This window comes from Bos indicus, chromosome 15 (assembly GCF_029378745.1).
Source record: "Bos indicus isolate NIAB-ARS_2022 breed Sahiwal x Tharparkar chromosome 15, NIAB-ARS_B.indTharparkar_mat_pri_1.0, whole genome shotgun sequence".
Classification (NCBI taxonomy): Eukaryota; Metazoa; Chordata; class Mammalia; order Artiodactyla; family Bovidae; genus Bos; species Bos indicus.
The window spans coordinates 30049586-30066752 of record NC_091774.1 but is presented as its reverse complement, the minus strand read 5'-3'; the positions used below and the strand labels follow the sequence as shown (position 1 = coordinate 30066752).

The following is a 17167-nucleotide window of genomic DNA, read 5'->3' as shown; positions in this document are numbered from 1 at the left end:
AGTAACTCAGCTGCCTGGAAAAAGCCACAGATATGGTCCTGAAAGTGTCATAGATCCAAACCCTCCAAAGCTGTCTCATAATGACTTGTTCAGCACTGTGAAACATTTCTAGGACAGTCTTTTCAGGCAATCGGACTTAATAATGCATTGGCTTTGCTTACTGGAAGGCACTCAGGGCTTCCTAGCAGGAGATGTGCATCTCAGACCTTGCCTGCTCAGCCCAAGAAACCAGCTGAAACCATTGACAACCCACCTAATCCATGGATCCTAGGATGAGCATCAGCATATAGGCAGATGCTTTGAACTTGTATCAGGACAGGCACAAAATTTCAAGTGTGCCCAAACAATCATGTGTTTGTTTCTCCTTGTGAGTCTGATAATCAATTGGGCATTTACCATCATGGGAACAAAAATATTCCGATTATATAACAAGTATCCAAGTAACCATGTTCTGATAGTAACATGTATGCATGTTACTATCCATGAATCCCCAGTGTCTTATTTTTGAACAAGTCCCCTACCCTCTTCCAGTGGGGGTTGTGGGGGAGGGCTAACGATCTCTGGAGAAGAAAGAGACAAAGGTTCCCAATGCCAAGATGGGAAGATTTATTAGGACTGGCCTCCTAATAAAACAGGAAATAGATACAGACTATTCCTCAGACCTCCAGGGAGTCTCAGCCTGCTCCTGATCAACCAGATATCTGAATGCTGCCTCCTCTGGGGCTCTCACAAGCTCCTCCTTTTCACCTGCTCCTGGTGTCTCACTTTCCCTCTTTGAAAGGCCCTTCCAATCTTGTCACATACTGAAATCTTTGGAGATATTACTCTTCCTCAAGCTCCTCTCACTTCCCCTGGTCACAACTAATTGTTCTTTCCTATTGCCCTCTGTACCTCTTTCAGATAGAGACTCATTATATGTGTTGATGCCTTCGATACAGATATCTGTGTGCTTAGCCCCAGGGGGACACCCTGTGGAACAGAAAACACTGTGCCTCTAGGGAATTACAGATGCACACTCATGTACCCATGTGCAGCTGCACACTCACACACAGAAAAACAATACCAGTGGGATAATAAGTACTGAAAAACTGGTGGAATACAACTATCAAGTAATTACTGGCTTTATATATATATATATATATATATATATATATATATATATATATATATATATATATATACATGCCGTATATATGGCTTTATGTTGTTAATTAGAGCCACCTTCAAGTAGAAAGGACATTTGAGAGACAAGAGGGACTACCTTTGGCCTAAAAAGAGTCAACCTGACTCTGACTCTTATTCAAAAGAATGAAGAAACTATCAGCATACTTGAGTTCTCTCAACTTCCTCGTGATGATTTCTTCCCTGAGGACTGGAATCATTTGCCACCTAAGAGCCTGTGAATGTGTGATCAAGGGAAACAGGTGCCAAGCAAAAGGCACCTGACCTGGAGGGAGAAACCTGCCTGGGAATTCCTCAAGTTTACCAGAAGCCAGCCACTTTGGGGTTTGGTTCTCCTACTTGCTGCTGCTGCTGCTAAGTCGCTTCAGTCGTGTCCGACTCTGTGCGACCCCATAGACCGCAGCCCACCAGGCTTCCCCGTCCCTGGGATTCTCCAGGCAAGAACACTGGAGTGGGTTGCCATTTCCTTCTCCAATGCATGAAAGTGAAAAGTGAAAGTGAAGTCGCTCAGTCGTGTCCGACTCTAGCGACCCCATGGACTGCAGCCTACCAGGCTCCTCCATCCATGGGATTTTCCAGGCAAAAGTACTGGAGTGGGGTGCCATTGCCTTCTCCGAGTTCTCCTACTTAGTTCTTTCCAAAGCCTCGGCCTCACCTCCTCGGATTGGAAGGCTGCCACAGTCTAATGATCCCATACGAAGGAAAGTCAAGTACTGGGTTAAATCCAAACCTGAGAGCACTCCCAGCCCCATCAGTTCTGAAGTGCGCCGCTGTGTTGCCCGGCAACTAACTGCTACTGCGGGGGTAGAAGGTGGGTGGGATGATGTAGGAAAAGTACCTGAATCAAGGACGCCGGAAAACATGAAGTGGGAGGGGCTTTTCAAGTGTCAGCGCTTAAAATTTACATCCTCTTCCAAGCCGTAGCTGAGTTTCGGGGAACTGAGTTGTGTTTACCTTGGCTTCCTTCTCAACGTTGACTACCTTGGCAACAGGTTTTTCTACAAGGAGCAGGTGCTGCTCCACATCCTTATCCCGCCTGCCCTCCCCCTGCCCCCCCTGCTTCCTGTAGCCATCTTCCCGGTTCCAGAGGCGTCCCATAGTAAACGCCAGGCATTGGCTCTTTTAGCGTGACCAGCGGAGGCCGACGGAGCTAAACCTGACGTGGAATCAAAAATAAGCCGCGTCAGACACGTGGTACAAGGAGGCGCTCATCTTGGAACCGGGCAAGGAGTTTTTCCGCTTTGGGCTGTACATCTTTAATATGATGTTGGGAAAGAATCTGCTTTTGTTTGTCCTTCTTTAATTGCTTTTCCAGATCCCTGGTGATGATTCATCTCTCGAATAAAGGGTTTGGTTTAAAATCACACTTCTGTCCCCACTGTTATGCCCGTATTAAAAATGGCCGCCTCCTTCCAGTGATAGTTGCTCTGCGAACTAGATCCGGGCGGAAACAGTGGGTAAGCAGAGGCAGAGAGGCAGAGCCAAGGTTGCTTCATAGAGGCTCGCGGGAGTCCCGAAGGCGGCTCAGGTCAGAGTTGTTGGGTTTTGCTCAGGCTGCTGTAGAAGAACCAGCCTGTGGGGAGCGGCTACACGTTACTGCTGGAGCTTGCCCATTAGCTAAGAAGGCGGCCGAGTGGGCCGCCTGGCAGGTCACCATGTGGGCCTTCCCGGAGTTGCCTATGCCGCTGTTGGTGAATTTGATCGGCTCGCTGATGGGATTTGTGGCCACAGTGACCCTTATCCCTGCTTTCCGAGGCCACTTCATCGCCGCGCGCCTCTGTGGCCAGGACCTCAACAAATCCAGCCGGGAGCAAATGTGAGGGGCAGGGCAGGCGGGGGGAAGGGGTGGGCAAAGGCGGGGACTGGAATGCTTGACTGCGCGCTAGACAGAGCGCTAACCTAGCAGCCAGCCCGGGATTCTGGGAGGTGGAGGGCAGATCTGGTTAGTATTGGGGAAGGGATGGAGGCGGAAAGGTGGGACCCTTGAGTGTATCTGGGATTCCAGTGGTGGTGCCCTTCCCCGCCAAGTTAGGTGACGGTACTGCTTGCATTAGTGAGTGACCACGCCCCCTTTCCTCCCCCCCCCCCCCCCCCCCTTCACCTGACTTGCTGCCGGGCCACAGCCCAGAGTCCCAGGGAGTGATCAGCGGTGCTGTTTTCCTTATCATACTCTTCTGCTTCATCCCTTTCCCTTTCCTGAACTGCTTTGTGGAGCAGCAGTGTAAAGCCTTCCCCCACCATGAAGTAAGTGGGTTAGTGTGGGCGGCTGCCTGGGGCTAGGGCTAGGAGTTAGTGAAGAGAGTTGGGGTTATTTGGGTTTGCGGGGAGGAGCTGAGAACGAACGAAAAGACGGGTCTTCTTGAAAGGAACGGTGAAGTGGGAGTAGGCTGGAGCCATGACATGCCCGAGCCTCCCCCAGTTTGTGGCCCTGATAGGTGCACTCCTTGCCATCTGCTGCATGATTTTCCTGGGCTTCGCGGATGATGTACTGAATTTGCGCTGGCGCCATAAGCTGCTGCTGCCCACAGCTGCCTCACTACCTCTCCTCATGGTCTATTTCACCAACTTTGGCAACACGACCATTGTGGTACCCAAGCCCTTACGCCCGATCCTTGGCCTGCATCTGGACTTGGGTGAGTAGCACGGCCACTTCTGCCCCTATGACCCCTACTTCAGGGCACCCTTGCCCCCTGTGAGATATCCGGCCGAGCATCCTTCCTGGTGCTCCACATTCTCCTTCCTGTTTTGTCCCCGCCGTGTCTTCTTAGATCCTTCTGTTGACCTTTCATCCCACACTTGGTCCTCACCACTTTTGTCAGAATATCCTTAAATCCTCGTTCCACAGGCGGCATTACTTTTCTTACTGTCTTCTTCCCGCAGGGATCCTGTACTATGTCTACATGGGGCTGCTGGCAGTGTTCTGTACCAATGCCATTAATATTCTAGCAGGAATTAATGGCCTTGAGGCTGGCCAGTCACTCGTCATTTCTGCTTCCATCATTGTCTTCAACTTGGTGGAGCTGGATGGTAGGTGGGATTGGAATAGGGAGAGAAGTCTTGAGTGTTAAGGAAGCGGCCTGATCTTTGGCTTTGGGGAATTCAGAAAAAATGTGATATGTGAATAATTATGGAAAATAAAGGGAGCTATTTACTTATTAATAGTAAGTTACAAATAGTAACTAAGATTTGTTAAATGTGAGAAAGAAAGCCCTAGCATTTATAAAGGGATTGTCACTAATAGGTAGGCCATAGCCTTCTCCTATTGAGCATAAACAATTTTATAAAACCCCAAATCAGATAGGGTAACTGTGACCAAAACCAGACCCCCTCTATAACAGTCTGAGAATAGACAAAACCACAGGAACACAGTACATCTCACAATGACCAAGATCCCGTGCTGGCTAAAATGAATGGTTGCTGCTTCCTTCTGATAACAGCTCAGTTCTCACTTCTTGGATAAAAATTATTAAGCTTCTCAATCATGGCACTAACCCTGCTGACAGCACCCAGTCCAGGGCAAAACTCTGTTTCCTTGTATCCTCCGCAGAATTACTTAAAACAAATCCTATAACAAGTCCTCCTAACACCTCCTTACTGAGGCATCCTAAGGTTCCCCACAGTGTGTGGGTTCCAAAGTGTCCTTTGTTACACCTCAGTAAACCTAGCTTTGACTCCAGGCATGTTTTTAGTGGTCTTTGGCTGAAGGACCTCCATAAGTGCTTATTAAAGTTAAGCACTTTGAAAATGTAATCTCACTTTAAATTCTGTAGCAGCTCTATGTGGCAGGTATTTTTTATCAACTTCTTTCACAGATAAGAAACTGAGACTCAGAGAGGTTAAACGTGTCATGTTAGGTTAAATGTGTCATGATCATGGTCACTCAGGAAGTAAAGCTGATATTCAAACAAGAGTGTGAATGGTCTGAACCAAATGTAAGACAGTAACTAGTTTAGGAGGGGTTCATGAAAGAGGTGAAGTATTGGAAATTGCCTGGGTGATATAAAAGGGGTAGTGAGTCCTTGAGACTTTAGAGAGGTGGACTGTATAGCTTGGGAAAGAACTTAAGAGACAGAGGAAAATAGGACCATGATGTGCAGGGGAAGTGGACATCAACTTTTCCTTCTTTCTTTTTCCCCTTCTTCCAAAGGTGATTATCGAGATGATCACATCTTTTCTCTCTACTTCATGATACCCTTTTTTTTCACCACCTTGGGACTGCTCTACCATAACTGGTAAGTAGGCCTGTGGATGGGGGGACAGCTCTTTGGACATGTGGCAGGTATTGTCCTGATTGTGACCCATCTCCTGATACAGAGGCTAAACCTGCACATCTCTGTATTGTTCTCTGGGTCTTTAGTTGGTTATATTCTTAAGTCTTGGGCTTCCCCAGTGGCTCAGTGCTAAAGAATCCACCTGCAATATAGGAGACCTGGTTCAATCCCTGGGACAGGAAGATTCCCTGAAGCAGGACATGGCACCCCACCCCAGTATTCTTCCCTGGGAAATTCCATGGGAGGCTACAGTTCATGCGGTCACAAAGAGTCAGACATGACTGAGGGACTTAGCATGCACGCAATTCATAAATCAGTCACTGAGGCAGATGCTGTGGAGCCCCCAGGAATAGAAGGAATCAGGGCCTTGGTTCCTGGAGAGTTGCTGGGAGAGCGCGAACCCTCTCTGAGCCAGATCTAGCTAGGGCTAGCCCAGTGCCCAGGATGTGTAATGTGAGATAAAGAATTGCTAACACCTCTTGCTGATGGCTCAGATCCTCTCCCCTACGCAGGTACCCATCACGGGTGTTTGTGGGAGATACCTTCTGTTACTTTGCTGGCATGACCTTTGCCGTGGTGGGCATCTTGGGACACTTCAGCAAGACCATGCTCCTCTTCTTCATGCCCCAGGTGTTCAACTTCCTCTACTCACTGCCTCAGCTCCTGCATATCATCCCCTGTCCTCGCCACCGTATGCCCAGGTAGCTTTGGGGCTTGAAAGGGACATCATAGCTTTGTCACTCGGGATGCCTTAGACATTTGCTGTGCAAAGGGAGTGGACCCAAAGAAGGGCTTTCTCCACACAGTTAGCCCTTTATACATTACAGAGCACATTTAGTTACATGATCTCATTTAATGTTCACAGCAGCACTGATCACACAGAAGTATGCAGCAGAACCAGAAATAGATCTCAGGGTGTTTGACCCTACATTCAGTGCTCTTTCTATGGATTAACCACAGTGAGGAGAGTTCTTTGTGTAGTGGCCCAGTCACATGAAGCTCTCTTCCCCTGCAGACTCAATACCAAGACAGGCAAACTGGAGATGAGCTATTCCAAGTTCAAGACCAAGAGCCTCTCTTTCTTGGGCACCTTTATTCTAAAGGTAACAGGGTAACAAGGAGGTAAGGCTCTAGGCTGCCATTCTGAATTCAGGGAATGGGAAAACCTAGGCCTACATCAGACCCGAGGGGAGTTTGCAAGCATTCAGCAGATCCCATTCCTGAAGCATAAGTATTAGCAAAAGTTCTCTCCACTTTTGGCCTCTCCAGGTAGCAGAGAACCTTGGGCTACTGACGGTGCGCCACAGTGAGGATGAGGATGGTGCCTTCACGGAATGTAACAACATGACCCTCATCAACTTGCTACTTAAAGTCTTTGGGCCCATGCATGAGAGAAACCTCACCCTCCTCCTGCTGTTGCTACAGGTGCAATGCTATTGGGGGTGTGGTTTACACCTCCTTGTCTCTCTTTCTCCAGGGTTCTTACTATAGTTCATTTCTCCTTGCAGGTCGTCGGTAGTGCTGTCACCTTCTCCATTCGGTACCAGCTTGTCCGACTCTTCTATGATGTCTGAGTCCCCTGATCCATTGCTCTTTGCTTCACAGCCTCCGGGGTTCCTGACTCAGGCCAACATTTCCTGGACCAAGACTGCCAACTGGCCCAGGCCTCTCCCACCCTTCATTTTCCTCCAGATTTTGTTCTCAGCATTTCCTTTCCCCTGTGATTATTGACACTTGGGCCTGTCTTGCTCTCTAATAACTGGTGATTGGACTTTGCCTATGGCTTTCTTCAGCTTGCCACTCTCCCTCTCCATCCCATCTTTGCTGCCTCCTAAGTTGGGGTACTGTAGCTTTTATGCAATTGCCCACAACTCTGACACTCAAGGAAAATGCTGGACTTGGGACAGAACTCTGGCTGGGGATAGGGACACAGGTTCAAAGGTGACTTGACATTTGACTATAAATTAAGTATTCTGATGATTAAGAGCAGACCGGGGGCCAGGTGCTCCCAGTGGTGACAATAAAGTATTGTCTTTTTCTTGTTGTTCCTATAGGTATATTTCCTATGTGGGCATTGTAGGGTGGATGGGGAAGGTTGAAGGAAGTATTTCCTTGGACAGGATGCCTATCTCTGTCCCATCCTTTTTTCTTTCTTTCTTTTTAAGCACATCAGGCGCCTCCTAGCAAGAAGTGATCAGAAAGAACAGACCAGACAGAACATGTTGAATAAATGTGAAATCCTGCTGCTCGGGTAGCATAAGGGGCCATAAGATTGGCGTTATCTGTTCTCTGGGGTAGAGTTGGACTTTCAGGGGGGTCTCATTCCTTCCCTTTTTCACTCTTCTTTTGCCAGGTAGGAGGAGGGAGTGACCAGACCTAGGACGGGAGGCAGAGATAGTTGTGGTGTTGACTCTTTTCCTTTAAAAATCCTAGGCCTGCCTTGCGCAGACTTCCCAGACGCTCTTGAGGTGGCTTCCGATTCTACTCTTCTTGTCTTCCGGTTCTGGTCTCGGGCTGTAGCGTTTAAATCTGGCGCGCTTCACTTGGATTGGCTACAGCCGAGACTGGCTGGCTGTCGGGTAGTCTCTGCACCTCCTCTCCTGTTCCCCGGGCAAAGGGTTTTCAAATTCGACCAATCGGCGGACGCGTTCCCTCAGCTGAGGCGCGTCACCGAAGAGTTAACCTCAGCCAACCAGAGGCGGGTATTTGAGAAAAGAGCCAATCAGGAGGGCGCGGGGGTGTGCCCTGAGGAGCTTATAAGGGTAGCCCCGGGGCGCGCGCGGAAGCGTTAGACTGCGGCGGGTGGCTGTTCCTGTGTTTTGTCAGCCGTCCTTCTCACCGCTCCTCTACCTCATACAGCATGTCTGGCCGCGGCAAGACCGGCGGCAAGGCCCGCGCCAAGGCCAAGTCGCGCTCTTCGCGAGCAGGCCTTCAGTTTCCCGTGGGCCGCGTGCACCGGCTGCTGCGGAAGGGCCACTACGCCGAGAGGGTGGGCGCCGGCGCGCCGGTCTACCTGGCGGCGGTACTCGAGTACCTCACCGCTGAGATCCTGGAGCTGGCGGGCAATGCGGCCCGCGACAACAAGAAGACGCGGATAATCCCCCGCCACCTGCAGCTGGCCATCCGCAACGACGAGGAGCTCAACAAGCTGCTGGGCGGCGTGACGATCGCCCAGGGAGGCGTCCTGCCCAACATCCAGGCCGTGCTGCTGCCTAAGAAGACCAGCGCCACCGTGGGGCCGAAGGCGCCAGCGGGCGGCAAGAAGGCCACCCAGGCCTCTCAGGAGTACTGAGGGCGCCCGTACCGCCACCGCCCAGCCCTCCCCTCTACACCACAAAGGCCCTTTTAAGGGCCACCACAGCACTCACGGAAAGAGCTGGACCACTTCGGGCTCCGGGCCGGGCGGCTGCGCGCTCGCCCCTTCCCGGCCCGCCCCTCCCCCCGCGGCTCGCTCCCGCCGAAGCTCGGCGGAGGGCGTGCGTTCGAACGCCGCTCGGCCCCGGGAGCGAGCTCGTGACTCGGCCGGGTTGGCCCCAGAATGCCGATGGGCTGCGGGGAGGCCGCGGCACCTTCCGGAAAGCTGGGCCGGCCGAGCTGACGCAGGGCCGGGGAGGAAGGTGAGTCGGTGCGGACGGTCGCCGGCGAGGCCGTGCGCTCTGCTACAGCTCGGTGCTTAGAACGGGACTCGATTGCCGCCGGCGGCGGAGTCAATCGGTTGCTTCATTTCGTCCTGGGACCCCTTTTGCTGCCGGATCTCGGGCCTCGCACGGCCGCGTTCCCTCCATCTTCATTCGCTGGCCTGTGTGGAAGAAACCCTTCGCGGCGTGAGCGTCGCCAACGGTAGCGGGTCCTGGCGGCGTGGGGTCTGTGGGAGCCCTGCCCCCGCGTCCGCCCCTCCTCCCCGCTCCCTTCCCGGCGGGTCCACTCCGCCTGCCAAGCACCTAGATACCAGCACAAGTCCGTTAATCCCCGTCTGGACTGAGCCGCCTTTGGCTTCGGAACTGGAATTTTGCAGCTAACCCATCCAAAACTAGTACTTTAGGTATTGGGGGGAAGTTTCAGATGGACTAATTTTATTAAAGGGTTTTTTCCTAAAGAAAAGTGAGGTGTCTTCATTTTGCGAAAGGGTTGTAGAGTCGACTCTGTAGATACCTAAAGGTAGTGGGGGAGGGGAACCGATATAAGGCTTTACTGTTAACTAGAGCGACAAATTGTAGATTATTAAGATGATGGCTTTCTTGGCGTTCCCTGGGAGACACTCGATTCTGTTAGAAAATGGGAACTACTGACAGAAGGCGTTTTTCAGAACTTTGAAAGGGTCCTAGCCTCAGAGATCAGGCATAAACAGTTTTGAGTTTGTCCTTCCTTTTCTGCAGCCCCACCAAAAACAAAAACCACCTTTAAATTTGGTTTATTAGTACAACTGGTTACATTCAAAGGCTGTGGCTTATTACTAAGATTTTTTTTTTTCTCTAGAGAGGAAGCCCCCACCTGGGGAGGCAAGGCCCCTCGGGGAGGCAAGTCTCTGGAAGTCTCTGCCCTGCAGTTCAATCCTGTGGGGGTAGTCACTTCTCAGGTAGCAGAGGGCTGGGATGTAGGCACTGGGTGACCAGCAAGGCAGGCACCTGTGCCCCACAGACCAATTAGTGGGCTTCATTGAGCTGCCGTGCAACATCCAAGATGTTCTTGGCTCCTTTGTTCAGCAACAAGGTGGCCAGGCTGATGCCCAGGTTCTCAGCAGCCAGCTGGGGTTGTCGTGGAATGTTCCGGGCAGTGATGCCCACCAGCTGTGGATCATCTTCAGGGCCATCTTCATGCTGGGCGAAGGAAGAAGGGTTGGATTTGGTGAGAAGGAAAGGGGAGGTAACATAAAGATGTGTTTCCCTCCCCTTGCAGCCTTGGCACCTGGACAGGGACATGGATGGTGGTTTGCATGGTGTCTTGCATGGTCTCTGCACCATTCAGACTCCAGACTCCTCCAGTCAGGTACAGCTGGGAAAGAAAATGGCTGCCTCAGTAAATTGTAAGAGAGAACTACTTAGAAACCTGTGCTCTTCATGGTGGTGGATACACAGGGGAAATGCCAGTTCCTTCCCTGCCCTGCCACCCATCTTCCCCTGCTTACTTGCCCATCCTTAATAGCTGTATGCACTGCCACTGGCACACTGCAACCTCCTTCCTGCAACAAGTTCTCCCTGTTAGCTTAAGATCCTTATCACCACCCTGCAACCAGAGCCCAGAGACAGACTCCCGCCAAGGACATAACGGAAAATGAGGCAGGGGCCCAGACCTGGGTCCTGTCCATTCTTAATGAGTTATGACTAAATACACAGCAGGAGAAATCTCCCCATTACCCTTCCTAATATCCACCCCTCCACAGGAGCACAGGTCCTACCAGGTGCCTTAGGAAGGATCGTTCAGCAATGCAGCGAAGTAGAGTCTCAGGATCGTGCAACACACCCACCAGATCCAAGATGTCCTGGTCTTTGGCTCGAACTTCCACACCCAGAGCCCCCTGATGGGAAAATAGCCTAAGATACCAGTACCAATCTTTCCCCAGCCAATGGAGCTAAGGGACAGAACTTGGTTGAAAACAAAAGGAGGAGACAACAATACATGGCTTCCGTGGTCAAGCATACCTGACCCACAGCATACATGCACTCCTCAGGGTGCAGGATCTGTGGGGGCAGAAGAGGCAGTCAGAAGGGTGGAGGTAGGGGTGCCCAGAAGCACACAGCACTGAGTTGGGGTTTCCCTACCTATAGAAAGCCTGGGTAAGCAAAAGTGGGAGTCCAGCCTCTGAGCCCCAACCTTGCTAACCTGGGTCTCATTTCCAGCTTGCACTGGCTAGAAATGGGTATTCAAAAAGAATATAGGCAGGAAGGAGATGAAGGCAACTAGAGAGGAGAGAGGAAACCTACCTGCCCCACCCGGTTCTGCCAGCCCATGCGCTGCAGGCCAGCTGTGGCCAGGATGATGGCACTGAACTCCTGCAGTTCATCCAGCTTCCGCAGTCGCGTGTTGAGGTTTCCCCGCTGTGGAGAGACACTAAGGACCACAAGCTTTGGGCAGGCTGGAGCCTGATGCTGTTTCCTCTGTCTGAGTCCCTCTAGCTGCTAACTTCTCACCTTTTGAGTTCTCAGCTTGGTGACAACTGCTAACACTTACTCATACTTGCTATATGCCACACACTGTTCTGAAGTGCTTTATATACATCAATTCATTGCATTTTCACCACAGCCCAAGGGTGAAAGAATAGGCAGTAGTATTACATCTTCATTTTACAGATGAGGAAATGATAGAGGTTTTAAGTTATTATATTTAACCTTACCCAAGGTTACAACACCTCTAAGAAGCCTTCCTTGACCCTCAAGTCTGTGTTTAGATGTTCCAGCTAGAAGCCTCCAGAGAATTCTCTACTTTCTACATTGAAGGACTTAGCAAATATTACTTTGAAAATCAGCTTTACAAACATAACTGTAAAAATCAAAACAATACGGTGGAATATAAAATAAAAATGGATTTATGATTACCAAAGGGGAAAGTAGTGGGGTAGGGATAAATCAGGAGTTTGAGATAAGCTGATACAAACTACTACATACAAAACAATAAACAACAAGGTCCCATGGTATAGCACAGGGAACCATGTCCAATATCTTGTAATAAACCACAATGGAAAATAATATGAAAAAATACGTATATATATGTATAACATATATATATATGTATAACTGAATCACCAAATCACCAAAAATTAACACAACATTGTACATCAACTATACCTCAATTAAAAAATTTAATTAAAATGGAAGCAACTGCCAATCCCACTGCCTCCATGTAATCAATATTCAGCATCATTCTGTATTGTCAATGCCTGGTTGTCTGTCTCCAGAACTAAAATGTAAACTATGTTAGGATGGACAATGCTGATCTTGCTCACCATATCCCCAGTGCCAGGCACTTGCTTGGGGCTAAGAAAACATGAAAGGATTATGAATGGATGGATGGATAGATGGGTGGGTGGATGAATGGGATGACATGCAGTCCACTGCGTTCACAGTCCACTTCCTCTGGAAGTCCTTCCCCCTCACAACTCCCAGGGCCCTCTGGACTTTGTCTTCCTCCTTGGCTGCTGCCTCCTCCCTTCTCTGGAAGGATACAATACTCTTGAATTCCAGATGTGGGAACTTTCTCTGCAGCTGGGCTGCTCTCCGCAGGGAGCTAGTTCCTACCACACTGTGCAGAGAGATGGTTTAAAATGAGATTTAACTCTAAGCAGGAACTGTTCTGAAATCTCCTCCTTCCACCCCTCCATCTGCTGTACATATCCCAAGATGCCTGTCCACTTACCTCTTCTCTGGCAAGGTTTCTAGAGTCTTCCCAACAAATTTTGGGTGAAAGACAACAGCATCATAGGGGCTCTCCCGCCTGGAGATGGAGAGGTCATAGAATGAGGGAGAGATCTCAGTTCAGGTCACTTCCAGTCTTTCTCAATAGTCAACTAACTAGCATTTTCTGAGTTTTCCGCCATGCATGACATTCCTCAGGTTAGGGGAGACAGCCTAGAGACAGAAAGCCAAGTCCTAAAGGGCAGAGCTCTTACTTGCAGACAGCTCCAATGGTGAAGCCAGGAGGAAGCACCGTGGGCAGGTCCTTCAGCGAATGAACAACTAGGTCCACTCTAGGGAGATGGGAGAGAGGCAAGAAGAAGGGGTCTGAGCAGCAGGCCCTAGCCCTTCTCCACTCACTCCTGCTTGTATGTCACTGGTGGAGCCCAGAGCAGTTCAGGAAGCAGGCATTTCTGAGACCTTGGGTCCCTGAGACTTGCTCCCCCTCTTCTCTTCCCTCTCACCCCCCTCCCCCAGCCAGTCCAGCACCCCAGGCAGCCAGAAGGCTCAGATCCAGGACTCTCTCCTTTTCTGAGGCCTGAAAAACTGACATATGAGCCCCGCTCTAGCCTATCCAAGCTTTTAAGCCTAACAGTCTAGCTGACACCCAGATGTGATGTGCACTGGGGTCCTAGTGAGAGCTTGGGAGGGCGTCATGCTCCCGATTTCACTTACTCATTCCTCTCCAAAGCATGCTCCAGCTCCTTGGTAAACAGGCTCTTCTCTCCAATCTGCCAGGCAAGAAAGAACTTCAAGGTGAATCTTTGGGGGAAAGGAAAGAGGACGAGGGAGGAAAGGGTTGGATGAAAAATGGTGCTACCTTAGAGAGCGCGGTATCAAGAATCTTGTCCCCCGTGGTGGACATAGCAACTGAAGAGAAAGTCAACCAATTAGATGCTCATGGAACAGCATTTATTGAGCCCCTGCTAAGCCCAGCACTTGTGCTAAGATTGGCAGTGGATACAGAGGCAGAAAAGCACCAGATCCCTGAGAAAGTACAATCTAAGAGGAAGACCAGACACAATCATAAAAAGACACAAAGCAGAAGATATTAAAATGCTAGGCTAGCCTAGCTAAGCGCAAAGCTGGAGGTGTTCAAAGGAGGAATGGGCCCTCCAAACTGGGGATAGCCAAGAACTCTCAGAGGCAATGGGACCAGGTTCTGGTCAAAGAAAGCCCCCTCCAGGGGGATAAAAGCTTCCAAACAGCTTCCATTCCTGTCCAGAAAACTCACTTATTTCAAACTGCAGGCCTGGGTATAAAGCTTTCAGCGTTGCCACCACACTGTCCGTCTGTATGCGAGCCAGCTGTGGGGGGAGAAATTTAGGTTAGCCCTGTAGTCTGGCCACTGCCCTAGGCTCAAATCCTCACAGGGTCATAGAGATCCTGAAGGGATTGGAATTCAGAGAGGGCATTGAATGGCTACCTAGGAAGGGGAGGATTCTGGACTGGGAGTCCTCTGTACCCCAATAACTTCCCCAGCTTAGGGACTATCTCTTCACAGAATGCCATCTGTCATTCTGCATGGGATTTAATGCTCAGTCACCCCATTTCCTCCATCCCCAGGCTGCTGAGAACCCTCTGGGCCCCCCAATTTATAATACTATGAACACAGAACTCTTCTGACAAACCTCCTCCACCCTGGTACCTGCACTAACCTGGCTCTTGCGGGTACCCACTCGAATCACTCTCATCTTTGGGGTGTCTTCTTCCTGCAAAAAAAGTCCCCAGGTTACAGTCCCCGCTGCTGTTCAAGGTCCTCAAAACCTTGTCCAAGAATCAGACTCACTGGCTTGGAATAAAGGAACCTCAGCCCCTTCCCTGTGGCCACGTGAGCCTCAGAGTGGGGAAAGACTCTCCAAGACAGTCCCTTTACCTTCCCTAATACCTTCTGCCTCCTCACAGATCCAGAGAAGCAGAGACCAGAGAGAAGCGATAGTAGGACCCGCTGTTGCTGTAATGACAAGGACACTAAGCCCTGAAGCTCATCTAAGCAAAGGCATCAGGAATGCTGCACTCAACCAGGTGGATAGAGAGATAAGGCCCATCAGCCTGGCCCCAGAGAGGGTGGGCCTGCAGCAGGCAGGGGCAGGGCAGCTGGGGCCACACAGGGGAACTTGCGCTGAGTCACTGAGGACAAGTTCAGCATCCCCAACAGAACAGCTTCAAGAAAGCTTCAGTGCTACCTAGATACTATAAGACCTACCCCATAGCTGCCACACTATGGATCCTGTAATCTGGTTGGCATGCACATGTAAAGGTCTGGGGCCAACAGATCTGACATATAGTCCTGCTCAGCTTCTTGGCAGGGTGACCTTAAATTCACCATCTTGTTTTTCATCTATAAAGTTATTTGTTCATCTATAAAATGAAGTTTGCACTCAAGTATCTTCTGCTTTTGATATTCTGTAAGACTAAGAGGATAAGCTGTCTAATGTCCCTTCACCTAGAATGTGGCCTCTGATTTCACCAAGAAGGAAATATTAGGATGTCATAGACCAAGCCAAGAACTCAGTGGGACACACCTCTTCCTCTTGTCAGCATATCTTGGACAAACGTATTCAGTGCCAACCAGGGAGAACAGAGTTCTCCAGTCTGAGGTCCTATTTCTTTCCAGATCAGACAATAGCCCCTACAGACACTATCAACTTTCCCTATTCTGGAATCTTCATCCTATGGAGTTCTTCTGCAGCCAGGTATCTGGGGCCTCTGTCATAGAGGAGGTAACAACTGGTTGCTCTCAGACTTTAGTCTGCTCCACAGCTATCACTTCTCCAATAAATAAACCCTAGGGTACCCTGAGCAAATTAGACTAAGCTCGAAATGCCAAACATGGCCACTAAAATTCTGGGTCACAAGGAGCCCAGAGAAACATCCCAGAAACTGCTATGTTCAAACAATCCCTTAATTTTACTGATTCTGCACAGCATATTCAAGTCAAACTCTTCCAGTAAAAAGATCCTTATCAAGTACGTATATACTAGAGCTATTGCTATTAAGCTTCATAACAACTTAACAGGCAGAGAGGAACCATGTTACAGAAGCAAAGACTGGCTGTGAAGAGCCAAGCAACTTGACCAGGGCCACAGGTTAAATCATGGGTGCATGCATGTGCAGGCTCAGTCGTGTCTCTTTGTTACCCCATGGATTGTAGCCCACCAGGTTCCTCTGTCCATGAAATTTTCCCAGCAAGAATGCTGGAGTAGGTTGCCATTTCCTACTCTAGGGGATCTTCCCGACCCAGGGACCGAACCTTTGTCTCCTGTGTCTCCTGCACTAGCAGGCAGATTCTTTACCACTGGGTAAAGAATTCTTTACCGCTGAGAGCTGGAATCACATCTTGTTACTCCTATTCCAGCGCTCAGGTATGTCAACAATGGCAAAGAATCCTATTCCTTACCAGCAGGTAGTTCAGGAAGAGATAAACTGCTGCCCTCCTCCTTTCTTATCTCAGGCTGACTTTGGCCTCACCAGCTCTGCACTTTGCATCTGCACAAGCCCAAAGCTAGGACCCCAGGCTAAGAATAGGGAGGCTCGAGGGCACTCCCCACCCACAAAGGTAGTAACTCAACGAACGGTGCCTCAGCTGGGGAATTTTGAGTGTAGGTTGGGGCTAGGTGGCCGTTAACAGGAAAAAAGGGGAGAAGGTGCACTTCCAAAACGTTTGAGTGTAGTGCGGAGACTTGGAGGTACGCTCTCCTCTCTCGATCCTAATTGCCTCGGACCTGTCTCGAGTGAAAGGATCCCATGGAATAGCACCCTGTCTCGTGTACATGAATTTTCCTGGGTTGGGTCACTAAATCTAGAGCCGTGGACTCCAGGCCTCATGATGCCATTCAGATCCCCACAGCAAGGAGGTTCCCGTTCGAGACAAATCTTCTGCTCTTAAGTCTGTCCCCACTGTTCACAGATTCCCCCAGGGCAATACGGATTTTAAGGGCAACCCAGCAGCAGCAGCAGCTACTGGCCCTTTAAAAACTATTCGGGCCAAAGCGGGGGGGCGGGGAGGGGGGGGGACAGATAACCCTCCCGACCAATGGGCGACGGAGAGTGGCAACTTGGGGCCAATCGTTGCACCGCTAGTGCGGAAGACTGAGGTTGAAAGGGTCACCGGCTCTGGACTCACCGCTATTGCGGCCGCGTTGCCATTACCAGACATGGCTGTGCTCGGCAGCTAGGCCCGGGGCTGCCGCCAATGTCCTTCGGTGTCGGGGAAGCCGAAGGCCCCTGCCGGCCGGACACTGGGCTCGCGCAGGTCTCCAGCTTCTCCAGCAGCCACACACTCCCGGCTCCGCTAAGGGACTGCGTCACTTCCGGCGCCGCCAG

General features: G+C 50.3%; 3 protein-coding genes across 4 annotated transcripts; 2 read left to right on the top strand and 1 right to left on the bottom strand.

Moving 5' to 3' along the window:
- The first annotated feature begins 2082 nt into the window (after window positions 1-2082).
- Window positions 2083-7491, top strand: DPAGT1 (dolichyl-phosphate N-acetylglucosaminephosphotransferase 1). 2 transcript variants are annotated; one of them, XM_019975342.2, is made up of 10 exons: window positions 2090-2193; window positions 2309-2998; window positions 3306-3426; window positions 3602-3815; window positions 4063-4209; window positions 5330-5414; window positions 5966-6154; window positions 6469-6556; window positions 6723-6878; window positions 6962-7491. In XM_019975342.2, exons 2-10 carry the CDS (start codon window positions 2508-2510, stop codon window positions 7025-7027), a joined length of 1557 nt encoding a protein of 518 aa, XP_019830901.1. In that variant the 5' UTR covers window positions 2090-2193; window positions 2309-2507; the 3' UTR covers window positions 7028-7491. The 2 variants fall into 2 exon arrangements, with proteins under 2 accessions (XP_019830902.1, XP_019830901.1); XM_019975343.2 differs by lacking the exons at window positions 6469-6556; window positions 6962-7491 and having other exon boundaries at window positions 2083-2193; window positions 6723-6858.
- A 143-nt stretch (window positions 7492-7634) lies between these two features.
- Window positions 7635-9554, top strand: H2AX (H2A.X variant histone). The gene has a single exon (XM_019975345.2). It carries the CDS (start codon window positions 8314-8316, stop codon window positions 8743-8745), a length of 432 nt encoding a protein of 143 aa, XP_019830904.2. The 5' UTR covers window positions 7635-8313; the 3' UTR covers window positions 8746-9554.
- Window positions 9555-9848: 294 nt separating this feature from the next.
- Window positions 9849-17167, bottom strand: HMBS (hydroxymethylbilane synthase). The gene is made up of 14 exons (XM_019975344.2): window positions 16968-17167; window positions 14500-14553; window positions 14076-14148; window positions 13662-13711; window positions 13517-13572; window positions 13057-13134; window positions 12804-12881; window positions 12614-12689; window positions 11375-11488; window positions 11093-11131; window positions 10849-10968; window positions 10579-10632; window positions 10359-10445; window positions 9849-10270 (listed from the first exon to the last, which is right to left on the bottom strand). Exons 1-14 carry the CDS (start codon window positions 16998-17000, stop codon window positions 10097-10099), a joined length of 1086 nt encoding a protein of 361 aa, XP_019830903.2. The 5' UTR covers window positions 17001-17167; the 3' UTR covers window positions 9849-10096.